The 13,487-nt window shown below is 35.0% G+C and overlaps 1 protein-coding gene across 5 annotated transcripts in view; it reads left to right on the plus strand.

Moving 5' to 3' along the window:
* Positions 1-13,487, plus strand: part of GRM7 (glutamate metabotropic receptor 7) — a 1,037,525-nt gene that overhangs the window by 799,952 nt on the left and 224,086 nt on the right. For all 5 annotated transcript variants that reach the window (XR_007951116.1, XR_007951117.1, XM_051981322.1 and 2 more), the window contains exon 8: positions 2,486-3,421. Coding sequence is in view for 3 of the 5 variants with exons in the window: in XM_051981322.1 (XP_051837282.1) it covers positions 2,486-3,421 (936 nt within the window). In the remaining 2 variants the exon portion in view is untranslated. The remainder of the gene's footprint in view (positions 1-2,485; positions 3,422-13,487) is intronic.

Below are 13,487 nucleotides of genomic sequence, written 5' to 3' on the forward strand. Positions count from 1 at the left end.
CCATGTTCCCACTCTCAGCGTTCTCAACAATTGCCTAAAGTTTCAACCTGAGAAAATATTTGAATAAAGAAAAGTGTAAGAAGACAATCCTCTTGCACATGAAAAGTTTAATAGAGTAAAATGAAGGTGAAATATTGAATAATATTGAAATATTAATGGGACAGGTAGGTGATCCAATGAATAGAGCACTAGGCCTAGAGTCAAGAAGACCCATCTGCTGAGTTCAAATCTGACTCAGATACTCACTAGCTGTGTCACTCTGGGCAAGTCACTTTACTCTATTTGCCTCAGTTTTCTCTTCTGTAAAATGAGTTGGAGAAGAAAATGGCAAACAACTCCAATATCTTTGTTAATAATACCCCCAATAGGGTCACAAATAGTTAGAGATGACTGAAGTGATTGAACAACAATAGGGATGAGATGATACCATTTTATTATTATTTAAAAACCCTTTTCTTTTGATCATTCTTAGATCTTAGCTATGAGATATCAAACTATCCTATCATTAATTAAATCCCAGATAAATTAAAACAACAAAAAAATCACTTTTTTGGGTGTATTCTCATTCTCCTCAATAAGCTGATAAATTGACCGAATATTAGAGCCACAATCAAGAATATTTTCTACTATGGAAAAGCAGTAGATGGTGGGGGGGGGGGGTAGAAATGGGAATTGGTGCAAAATCTAGTCATAAAGGGTTGAGTAATCATCAAAGGAAGTAGAATATAAGAATAATGGAAAACATAGAGCAATTGTCTCTGAGGGAAAGGTGCATATGTGTAGTGTTCTCTCTAAAATGTAATATTCTCTGTTGAGGTTTTCTAGGAGTCTCTGGGAGCAACCTTACTTTCAGTTCAGTAATCATCACAAGTGCAGCCAGGGATTAAAGTCAAATCCTTTATTGTCTTTTTCCAAGTCTTGTCTCCTTTCCTGGGGCCCAGTTAGTTTTTCTGGAGGCCTATATCTGTCCTTGGTTCAGAGAGCTTGAGCTCCCGCCTGCCTTCTCTGTCTTCTGAATCTCCCCAACTGAATCCTGGCTGAGGCTTCTAGTCTATATGACCCATACTGAGTATAAACCAATCATTATATCACTAGGAAACCATTATTTGTTGTAGGATTAAATCAGTGCTAAACTAGATTTAACAATTGTCTCCTCAATTCCACTTAGTACCTTGTTTCAAGTTCTGACCCATAATATCTCCTTGTAGGATTAAATCAATCATACTGAACCATGCTCAATTAGATAATTATTGTCTCTATCAATTCCACTAACTTAGAACCTTGTAAGAATCTTTTGTTTCAAGTTCAGAGTTCTGGCCCATAACACACATGCTCACTTACACAACACACACAGACAATATTTAAGCTTCCTGGCTTTGTTCAACTTGTGCTGTCTCTGTTGAATACCAAAATCAATATTCTTGTTCTTACCACAAAGTGTGCTTTTTTTGTTGTTCTTAATGATTAAATAGTGTGCACCAAGTGTTTCAAGTTTCAGTAAGGGCTCCTTACTGAATAACCCTCCTTATTGGTAAACTACTGTATCTTGGACTTATACTTGTGTAATTCAATCATAGGCTGATTAAACCCCTTCACCAATTTCTAGGATGGTTTTCCTGGTATGGCATCTTCCACTATTCCTAGATCAGCTACATATTATATAATGTCCAGATCCAAAAGTTTTCCAAAACAACCCAGTGAAAAATAAGAAAGGTGAAAGATACAGTCCTCCTCCATAATTATTTTATATAATCTATACAACTAGCAGATGTGACTAATTTTCATATCAATAGAGTCAGTAGCAAGAGAGAACATCATTCCAGGACCCATTAATCACCTGTTGCCCACTATCAAATAGTTTAATAATAAAGAAAATGTAGCAAAAATTGTATTAGAAATATCAATCTAGTTACATATAAGACTTGGGTTTGTATCTACATTTCATAACTTTATTCATGCTCTTAATTTTTATAATGTTTTCCATCAATAAAAGTAATGTCTCCTCTTAAAATCTCAATATTTTTATATCACCTTTTTTTATATTCCAAAAAGACGGAGCCAATCTTCCTTTAAAGGCTTTCAGGACATATTATTCCCAAGTTCCCAAGTAATGACCTCCAGCTACTAATGGATTTCAGTAATGAATCTTATTTATCCCTGGGGATGAATATTGAAATTAATTATTATTTATTAGAATTTGTTATAGTAAATTAGCAATCACAGTCATGCTGACAGGATGTTGTGAGAGACCATTATTAGCATGTATTCATTTTTGCCAATATGACAATTGCAAAATTTTTGACACATCAAAAACTTAACCCATGTTGCTACATGAACATTGTTTTGTTCATTTTTAAAATTTTCCTTTTTTATGCAATTTTCCTTTATTTCTTATATTTCTTGCAATGTCTATTAAATAACACGAATATAATATACTTTTTCTGTTTTCTATTTTTTTTTTTTTGTATGTGTGTGTGTGCTATAGATAGATGATATGCAATGGGGCAAAGGAGTACGAGAAATCCCATCATCAGTGTGCACTTTACCTTGTAAACCTGGCCAAAGGAAAAAGACCCAGAAGGGAACGCCTTGCTGTTGGACCTGTGAGCCGTGTGATGGATATCAGTACCAATCTGATGAGATGACTTGTCAACACTGTCCTTATGATAAGCGACCAAATGAGAACCGAACTGGCTGCCAGGATATCCCCATTGTGAAACTTGAATGGCACTCACCTTGGGCCGTTATTCCTGTTTTCTTGGCAATGCTTGGGATTATTGCCACAATTTTTGTAATGGCTACCTTTATTCGTTACAATGACACTCCAATTGTCAGGGCCTCAGGAAGAGAGCTCAGCTATGTCCTGCTGACAGGAATCTTTCTTTGCTACATCATCACCTTCCTAATGATCGCCAAACCTGATGTGGCTGTGTGCTCATTCCGGCGAGTATTCCTGGGCTTGGGCATGTGTATAAGCTATGCTGCTCTCTTGACTAAAACAAACCGCATATATCGTATATTTGAGCAAGGCAAGAAATCAGTGACAGCCCCAAGGCTAATAAGCCCAACATCACAACTGGCCATCACTTCCAGTTTAATATCTGTCCAACTTCTGGGTGTTTTCATTTGGTTTGGAGTCGACCCCCCTAATATTATCATAGATTACGATGAACATAAGACGATAAACCCTGATCAAGCCAGAGGAGTACTCAAATGTGACATTACAGACCTACAGATAATTTGTTCTTTGGGGTATAGCATCCTACTCATGGTTACATGCACTGTCTATGCCATCAAGACTCGGGGTGTCCCAGAGAATTTTAATGAAGCCAAACCCATTGGATTCACTATGTATACAACCTGTATAGTATGGCTTGCCTTCATTCCAATATTTTTTGGCACTGCTCAGTCAGCTGAAAAGGTAAGAGAAAATATACATCAGTATGATAATTTGTCAATGCATTGCATTTCCAGTGGATGCCATGGTATTTTTTTTCCCCAAAGCAAGTTGTAATTAGATGGGATGTCTAAATTAGAAATAGCATTAAAATGAGTGGCAAGCACTTTATCCAAAATAATGGCCTAATACATAATAGAAAGAAGACAATTGGGAATCGGGATCCTTGTTTTCTTGTTATGAGATTTGTTATTAGTTATATTACTTTAGGCAAATCACTTCACTTATCTCAGTTTCCTCATACATAAAACCGGGGTTTGGAATCAGTGAATTTAAATCTTTTCCAGTTCAAAATTTCCATGACCAATGTTCCTAGTAAGTTTGGAAGTTATTCTTTCCAATAAGCTATGTTCCCTTCCCAATTTGTATAAGAATCCTTGGCAGTTGAATATCTCCCTGAGAGCAGAGATGTGTTTTAACTAAATCATTTGGATTGTAAAACAAACTTGGCATGTGTTAAAAGCAGTGAATATTGCATGAATCTTCAGTTACTAAGTTCAGCATCAAGGACAGCAAATGGTTTCCAGATAATGCATATTACTCATAAAGAAACTCATAGTAACTTTCTATAAAATATGTGTTCAAAGAGCATAGTATATTTCTAACACAGTAGATTTCAATTCCATAATACGTTCATTGTCTATGAAACTACCTTGCATTCCCTTTCAATGCATCACATTCCCTAACTGAAGTTTGAGTATTAAAAAATACAAAGTGTATCAAAGAAAGAAAACTGTTTGGAAAGGGATGAGAAAAATGGAAAATATTTTTCTTCTCATAAATATATTTTTTCAAATGGATTTTCCTTGAACTTCCTTTATGCAAGAATATGTTTTATCAAATAAATGCTATTCTGTTACAAAATAACTTTTTAAAAAATAAGAAAAAGATGAAATATAATTCATTTTTTTCATTTTAATTAGTCCTTGAAGGATATAAAGGGCAAAAACAATTCCAATGGCTTTTGACAGATGTCACTCCACTCAGTAACTTTTGGGAAATAGTCTGTGACCCATAAGGGATCCTCAGGGGCACTGATGTTCTTCTGACATTTCATCTTATAAAGGAATATGTTCAAGATTGTTTTTGTTTTGAAGTTTTAGCTTCATCTAGATGGAGAAGCTTTTAGCATTACTAGTAATGGAATCCACATGATGACATACTGGCACAAAAGTTTGTGAATTTTGCTTTGAGTATCTTGTTGGTTACAGATAATGTAATGTGAGGATCATGACCACCATCAGACCTAAAAAATAGCTGGCCTATTTCAACAGACAAATTTTCAATCATTATAGATTTTTCATATTATATCTGTAGAGGTTTATCTATGTGGAATATAATGTTGTAGATGGTTGATTGGTTCAATTAGAGGCAGCATGTCACCAAATGGGAACAATGAAATCTTATATGCAAATCCACATATTCCAATATTAGGCATATGGCTGGAGATCCAAAAGAGATCAATTAAAATAGCACATAATGTACATGAAACTATGGGATTTATATTTTATATACTGGAAAATGGCCAGATGCACTGAACAGAATACAGCTGGAAGAATTTAGCTACTCTATCATCCTACAAATTTGCAATTCAGTTTTATTTAGATTTGACAGTTAAAAGTTTTCAAATGAGAAGTTCTATTGAAGGAAAAAAGTATTAGGCAGTGAATTAGGTAATAACTAATTGTTCTTTCAGATGATCAAATTGGTTCTGATTAAACCACAAATATCTTTGGCAACCATTATGCATTCATTTCACTAGCACAGTGAAAAAATCCAATTAAAATATCTTATCTATTCCTAGAATTTTCAAATCTCCCACTTTTTTTTAGAGAAAGTTTGTTTATATCCTGGCAACAGTAAAATACCCATATGGAACCTCTGGTGGAGAGCCCAAAACAGGCAAATAATTATAGGTAGGGCTAAGCTGGTAGATCAACAAATAGTACCAAAAGCTTTTGCAAGGGTGCACAACTCAGATCTGAACAGCTCTATCATATAGTATAGTAATACATCTGTATTATCTCACTTATCCTTGGTACTTTCTTGTCAACAAAGTATCTCATAACTATCCTGTGAAATATCTAGTACTAATGTTACAATAATAATTTTACATATAAGGAAGCTTCCTTGCCCATAGTTAATAGGGTTCCAAATCTAGTATTCATTCCATCGTGTCATTTTACTTTCCATGAGAAACTCCAGGATGCCTTATATGTAATTTGATAACTCAATTTTCATCTGAACACAGGGCAGGAAAAGTCCAGGAGACCAGTTTTCTTTTTCTTTTTGTGGTAAATTTTCTATGTCTCAGAGAAGAAAAGATGAGACAGATTCCTATTACCACTCTTTGTAAGGGGTAGCCCTGAAGAGAAGGGTTGCGAATGGCAAGTCCTCTGTCCCATAGTCATGTTTCCACATCATTTCTGTTTAATGAGGAATCTCTGAAGCACTGGTAACAGGAAAGATGTTGTCTCTTTCTACCAGCTAGCTCTGACCACAAAAGAAACAAGGCAACATAATGTAAAACAAGACTGACAACAATGTTTCATCAGCTTCTATTGTAGCATTTCCTTCACTGAAACTGGCGAGAAGGGTCATCCTCTCGAAAGATAATCATTTCTTTCTCATGGGGATATTGTCAGAATTCATTTCGTAATCAGCTCTTAAGTGATTGGAACTTCTTCAGAACATAGCCTTTCTAGATGATAAATTCATTTGCAAAATGGTTAATCCCTACCTGTTTTTTATTTCTAATTCATTTGTGCGCATGGGTAAACAGTGCATCATAATTTAATTTACTCATTTTATTACTTTCTATGGACCACTGTTCAATCGCATGAGCTATAATTGTTTAATCCCTTTGAATCTAATGACAAGCAGAATTATGAGCTTTTCACTAGACTTTATAGTGAAAGAATGTTGACTACCTAAGACTTTTAATAAACAGATTAAAAACTTTTCAGATCTTACTGTGTGCCAGATATAGTAGTGGTAGCAGGATTACAAAAATAAAGTGATATAATCCCTGTGCTCAGTTACAAACTAATATTTGGAGACAAGACATCTAACATGGTAGTTAACATGGAAGGAAGTTTAGATCTGGGAAGTCACAGGGAACATAGATAGAATAATAAGAGAATTGACTAACATGTCCTTTATAAAAGCACTGGTAGTCTTGATTCATTTAGCGTTATTTGAGTAAAAAGTGCAAAATAGTGACTGGTACATATACAGCTTCAGGATGGGTGATGGTATGAGAGAATAAACATGGTTCCAGGGAGTTCAAAGGTGAATAATTTAGCTCCTCATGATCTTGGTCCCTAGGTGCATGAGGTAGCTTCGATAAGGAAATCTTCTTCTAGGGAGGTCAGCATATCTGAAGATGACATCTGCTAGATGACAATTAAAAGTATGTGCATAAATCAAAATTCATTTCAGCCAAAAGGTTGAAGGTTTCAGTTGCCATCCTATGTTATGTAATGTGGATTTTACAAGATTGAGAAAAAGACTAGAGGACTAACCTATTATCATGGAAAACATGGAGGGGAGAATCACCTCCAACTTGTATTAGTAAGTGCCTGAGAGTAAGAGCTGTGTCTTATTTGTCATTCTTTAGATAGATGATTGATAGAAAGCATTGAAATGAATAACTATTTTGAGATAAAGAACAAAGTTCAAGTACTAATTAATGAAATATGCATCAAGTAAAACTTCCTGTCTTTAGAGAGTTCTACAGGCTCTTATGGACTCCAGTTATTTTGTTTGATTCATTGTCCATTGAGTCATTGCAAATGAAAATTATTACTCATTGCCCTCTTCTTTTCTCTATTGTCCTCTTTCCCTCCTCTGGATTTTGATTGCAATAGAATGGAAGTTTTACTTTGGGCTGAAGAATACCTGGAAAAATACATATCTTTCTAGGGAATGATTCAGTGTGAAGTCATGCACAGAGCCTTATTCTAATGGGTATATGGAGGAGGTGGTGAATTGAAACTTTGCTGTGCCCATTAGGGTTTATTCATTTTTTTCCGCTAGATGAAAATTCATTCTTTTCCCTCCCTTGCTCAATTATGACTATTGTGGTATCTGAATTCCATTCTGATTCTCCATATGAAGAGCATATAACCCCCATTACAGCAGTCTGTACATTTGATAGCTACTTTCTTTGATGGGATGATGGTACCCTCAGTACTATACTCTCTTTTTCTTCTTAACATGCTATAAATGGAATGCTCCCTTGGTTTCTTTTGAATTCATGCATTCATTCATTTATCATTAAATTAATCTCCTGAGGTAAAATAGCTTTTTCAGTAACTAAAACATAATCTATGCATAAAGCTAGGAAAGAAATGAACAACTTACTAAAATTTTGTATTTTTTGAATGTGTGTGTGTATAGTCCATGTTATATTGACAGAACTAGGATATGACATTTGTAAAGACAAGGGAAGAGTAGTGTGAGAAGCAGCACACAGAATGAAAATTTCAAGAAATTTCTGTTCTAAATGGAAAAAAAAAACAAATATTTAAATGTCAGGACATTGAGGAGGTGGGCTTCAGCATAGGATTACGAATTATCAGAGTGATCTGTGAACTCTGCTTCCCCTTTTCCCACATAAACATAAAAGTTTATACTTTTATACAAATTTTATACAAATTTATATACAGTTTATACAAGTGAAATAAGGCTCTTGACTCAGTCTAAAATGTTTTCAAATATGAACAATATGTTAATAATTTTAATCATAGGTGTTAAATAATTATTTCCTGAATAAAAAAAATGAAAAATAAGTGATAATAAAAGTAGTTGTTATTTATATGAAGATAGAGGATAGATGACAAAGAGACAGATGAATATAACACTTGTTAAGTATCTACTATGTGTCAGCCAAAACTTTGTGGTTGGTATATAGTTGATCATTTGATATTCATAGCTAACTGCTTAGAAACAGGTTATATCTGATATTTTATACTCCAAAGAAAAGCAGGGGGAGGCATGGGAAATAAGCACCACAGCTATTTTAATGAAGTTTTACATGTGTTAATATCTCTATTAGTTTTCTCTGAGAATGTAGGAAAAACCCCATTGATGAACATTCGAACGGTTGAAGAAATTTTATTTAGTGTCCCAGCAATTCACTAAGGATAGAGTTGGTATCCTTTCAGGAAGTCAGACTATACCCTATATGCTTTCTTCTGAACATACTGCTTCATTTGCTATTGAACTTTAAGCAGTTCCTAATGATCACAGCTGTCCTCAGCTTTTTGCTCATGGGCTTTTAAGAGTTCAAGGTAGCTGACAAATACTCAAACCATCTGCTACCAGCTAAGGGTCTTTAGGTAGCACATCTTGTTAACTTACTCTTTCACTAAGTGTCTGCCCCTAACATGACACTAGATTTGGCCTAAATGTTTTGACAGTATAGTCATTGTGAATTCTCAGAGGATATGAAGTTACCTTGTTCAGGAAGTAAATAGCCTCAAAGGATTGCTAATCTTATTTCAGAATCAATGGTCATGTTCCAGACATAATATCAAAATGATAGTCTTATACATAAAGGAGCTGTGTAGGAAAGAACTTCTAGTGTGTGAATTCTCTCTACTAAAAAAGAGCACAACTGATCTATGACTTAGGAGAGTATATAGAGACTAAAGGACTATCCCTATACTCAGATAATAAATGTCAGAGACAGTTTTCAAACTCAAATCCCAGCATGCTGTATATTGAAACTGTGACTCCAATTGCCTTAATTGCTAAACTGAACTAATGATTGCAGGGGAACTGTGAGTTTCTAATATCAGGTGTGTACTTATGTTACTTTTAGTAACATATCAGTATTCTAAAAAGATGCTATAAATGCAATACTATAGCATGAAAGAAAAAAAGAAGCATAAGTGAATGTCCACACCTAGGAAAACATGGTTCCTAAACCAAATAATCACAATACATTTTATAATGATTTGCTTTTTTCATTCAAACACTTGGATAGATAAGTGGCTGAAATTGACTGATTTTGTCTATTTCATTGTATTTCTCTGGGAACTTTCCCAGTACGCCTTCGAATTGGCCAGGTAGATATGGTGGCCAATAACGTTGCTAATGAGACATGAGTTACTGTGTAGTACTAGGCATGTAAGTAGATTTATAGAAAAGGCTTTTTTTTTCTTTTTCCTTTAAAAACTGCATGTGAGGCTGGAGAGTAATCATATTGAATTTTAGCTCTTAAAGAAGGCTTTATGAAAATAGAAGAAGCTGCCATCTGCATTTCATCATTTAAATCTACTTCCCTGAATATGAAAGTTAGAGTAAAATATGGAAGAAAATGATTCTTTAATGATGCTGCTGAACATCCATCTGCCTTAGGTAACAAAGACACTGAGGTCTGTTACGGGTCCTCTGTTGCCTAAAATTGAAAATTGTTTTACGTAACTCTGTTCTAACATTCAGCTTTATGTGCTGAGTGATTGTTTAGCATCTTGCAAATTGTGAACTATATAGTCCTAAGACACTCTTTGCAGAGGGTGTAAAGAAAACAAGATTTGAAGGAAGTGCTGTACCCCTTTTCTCTTAGCAGTTGGATTTTAACAAAAGAGTCCCTGCTTTAAGAAAATATTATTAATCTTTTTAGAAGTTAATGTGACTCAGTGGATAGAGAACAAGCCTAGGAAGACCTAGTTCTACTGTCCAGGAAGATTCCTACCTCTATGAACCTGAACAAATAATTAAGTCATTGATATTCAAGTACTCTTTAAGGTCATGAGTTATAAAATAGTCTCTTGTGTGGAAACATAGGATCATAGATTTGGAACTGAAAGAGACTTTTGGAGTTGTCAACAGATCCTCACCCCATATTATAGAGTGCCAAAAACTCTAAATGGATTAGCCAAGGTCACAGAGAGCAAGGATTCAAAACTATATCTTCTGACTTGAAGTCCTGTATACTTTTTACCATCCCACTTTGCCTTCTGATAGATCAACATTAACATTCCAAGAGTTCCCTATTCTGATGAAAACCCAAGTCTAGATCCAAGCATCCCCTTTACAAATGATCTCGGAGGATCGAATAAATATTCAAAGTTATCTACTGGAGTCACACAAATGATCTAGAATTCCTGAGACTTTTAGTAACATATCAGTATTCTAAAAAGATGCTATAAATGCAGTACTATACCATCTACAAACTGATTCAGACCATAAATTAAGCAATGACTTTCAGGCAAGGAGTGATCCATTTACCCTCGGAAAAATGGGTTGCCTTTTCCTCATAAATTGAGTCAGATTGTACTTTACAATTTTTGTTTTTCTTTGAAAAAGGTGAGTTTTAATCACAGAGAAAATTTTGCCTTTTCCAGTCACCATGGCAATGATATAGTTCTTGACTGACAGGTTCAACAAGCTCATAATACAATAATATTTGGGGTATGTAATTGTTATTGTTGAACCCGAGTGGCAATAATGGGTGCTCTTATATTTTAAAGTCCTTTCATGGTTTTAATAAGTACTGTATTTATGTTATTGCATAATTATATGCACGAGCCCAATTGCTGCTGTCTAGGAGTGAGGTTCCCATGCCGGCACAGGCTGTAATTGAGGTGTAACTGCTAGTGGGCTAAGAGCCATAGAATAATTGGGCTGTGATTCAGTTTCATCATATTGCCACTCAAAACCCAGCCTTGTCTGCCAGCTGAAAGCCTGGAGAGAAGAAAGGATGAGAAGAATTTCAAAATTAAAACTCTGGCCCACTCAGTAAGATATAAATAATATTAATAACAACAATAGCAACAACTTCCCTATTACATCTCTTGCCTAAAATTGGGGAATGGTGGCATTTGGATTGTTCACACATCTCTTTGGGAAAACTGTCTAGACAGTATATCTGAATCTGGGATTTGGGAGGTAAAACCCACAAAACTAGCTATTAGACCATTTCACAAAGTGCCAGGCCAATACTGTTTTTCCCCCCATTCCTCGGAAAACTTCAAAAAGTGTTGTTTATTCCCTTTGCCCCTGAGAGAAAACTGATGATACTTTAAGTTAAAGTAGGGTACCTAGTTAGTAGACAAACAGTTTCACTCATCTTTTCTCACAGCCCCAGTTCTTATGGATTGGTGATTAGTGGAAAAATCACTGGCCTATTTGTCAGAAGAAGTTCATTATAATCCTGGTTCCCCCTTCTAATAGCTGTGTGATTCTGGGTAAATCACCTTAGTCTCTAGGCCATCATTGCCACATCTATTTAAAACACAAGATTAGATCATTTAACAAATGCCCCAATCCCTTTGAGATTGAACATTTTATGCCCCCTATAAAGAACATTTAAAAAATTAATGAAACCTTTACTTTTTTTAAATAAGTAAAGCACATTTGAATGAATATTGTCCTCTAAGGAGTCAGCAGGGGTGCCAAACCCTTACTCAATGAAGCTGCCACTGCTTAACCTATTTTAGGGAAACTCCTCCAGTTATACTTTATGAATCAAAAAAGAAAATTGAGTTCTTTATAATTATATCATTTTTTACACTAAATATTATTACAATCCACCTATCTTCTTTTCTAGACTTGGCTTGAAATATGTCTTGAAATCAAATGTATTCAGTTAAGACAAAGATTTGATACACAGAAAGATATTCAGAGGAGCGGCATGGAAGGGATACTGGATTTGTAGTCAGGGACTTTGGCTGCAGTGAATGATCTTGGGCAGCTACTTAATGTACTGGAGACTAGAGATAATACAAATGTTAGAGACAATGTGCAGTGGAAGGATAACCAGCTTAAGCTGATTCTAAAAGACCTGTGAGCAAATCTCACCTCTAAATCACACTAGACATCTGACTCTGGGCAGATTTTCTTATCCCCAGTCTTTGTAGGCACTGAGATGAAAAACAGGTGCAGATTTTCACTGGAAGCTTCCTTCACGTTCAAATTAAAAGCATATTAAAATCAAAATGAAATATTTCTGCAATGTCCCAAGCTTGTTCTATGGAAATTACCCCCAAAAGGCTTCCAAAACTGTTTTGAACAATTGCAATCTCATGTCAATATGTATGTAGCCACTAAGGGTGACTTCTTTTAAGGAGGTAACATCTAATAAGATATATGTTATTTTTTGCATTATTTGACAAAAATTGCTGGGAAAATTGGAAATTAGTATGGCAGAAACTAGGCATTGACCCACACTTAACACCGAACACCAAGATAAGGTCAAAATGGGTTCATGACCTAGGCATAAAGAATGAGATTATAAATAAATTGGAAGAGCATAGGATAGTTTACCTCGCAGACCTATGGAAGAGGGAGGAATTTATGACCAAAGAAGAACTAGAGATCACTATTGACCACAAAATAGAAAATTTTGATTATATCAAATTGAAAAGTTTTTGTACAAACAAAACAAATACAGACAAGATTAGAAGGGAAACAATATACTGGGAAAACATTTTTACAATCAAAGGTTCTGATAAAGGCCTCATTTCTAAAATATATAGAGAATTGACTCTTATTTATAAGAAATCAAACCATTCTCCAACTGATAAATGATCAAAGGGATATGAACAGACAATTCTCAGATGAAGAAATTGAAACAATTTATAGACATATGAAAATATGCTCCAAATCATTATTAATCAGAGAAATGCAAATTAAGACAACTCTGAGATACCACTACATACCTGTCAGATTGGCTAGAATGACAGGGAAAGATAACGTGGAATGTTGGAGAGGATGTGGGAAAACAGGGACACTGATACATTGTTGGTGGAATTGTGAACACATGCAGCCATTCTGGAGAGCAATTTGGAACTATGCTCAAAAAGTTATCAAACTGTGCATACCCTTTGATCCAGCAGTGTTTCTACTGGGCTTATACCCCAAAGAGATACTAAAGAAAGGAAAGGGACCTGTATGTGCCAAAATGTTTATGGCAGCCCTGTTTGTAGTGGCTGGGAAAAAAAGCTGGAAAATGAAAGGATGCCCATCAATTGGAGAATGGTTGAGTAAATTTGGTATATGAATGTTATGGAATATTACA

This window comes from Antechinus flavipes, chromosome 1 (genome assembly GCF_016432865.1).
Source record: "Antechinus flavipes isolate AdamAnt ecotype Samford, QLD, Australia chromosome 1, AdamAnt_v2, whole genome shotgun sequence".
In the NCBI taxonomy this organism is placed as follows: domain Eukaryota; kingdom Metazoa; phylum Chordata; class Mammalia; order Dasyuromorphia; family Dasyuridae; genus Antechinus; species Antechinus flavipes.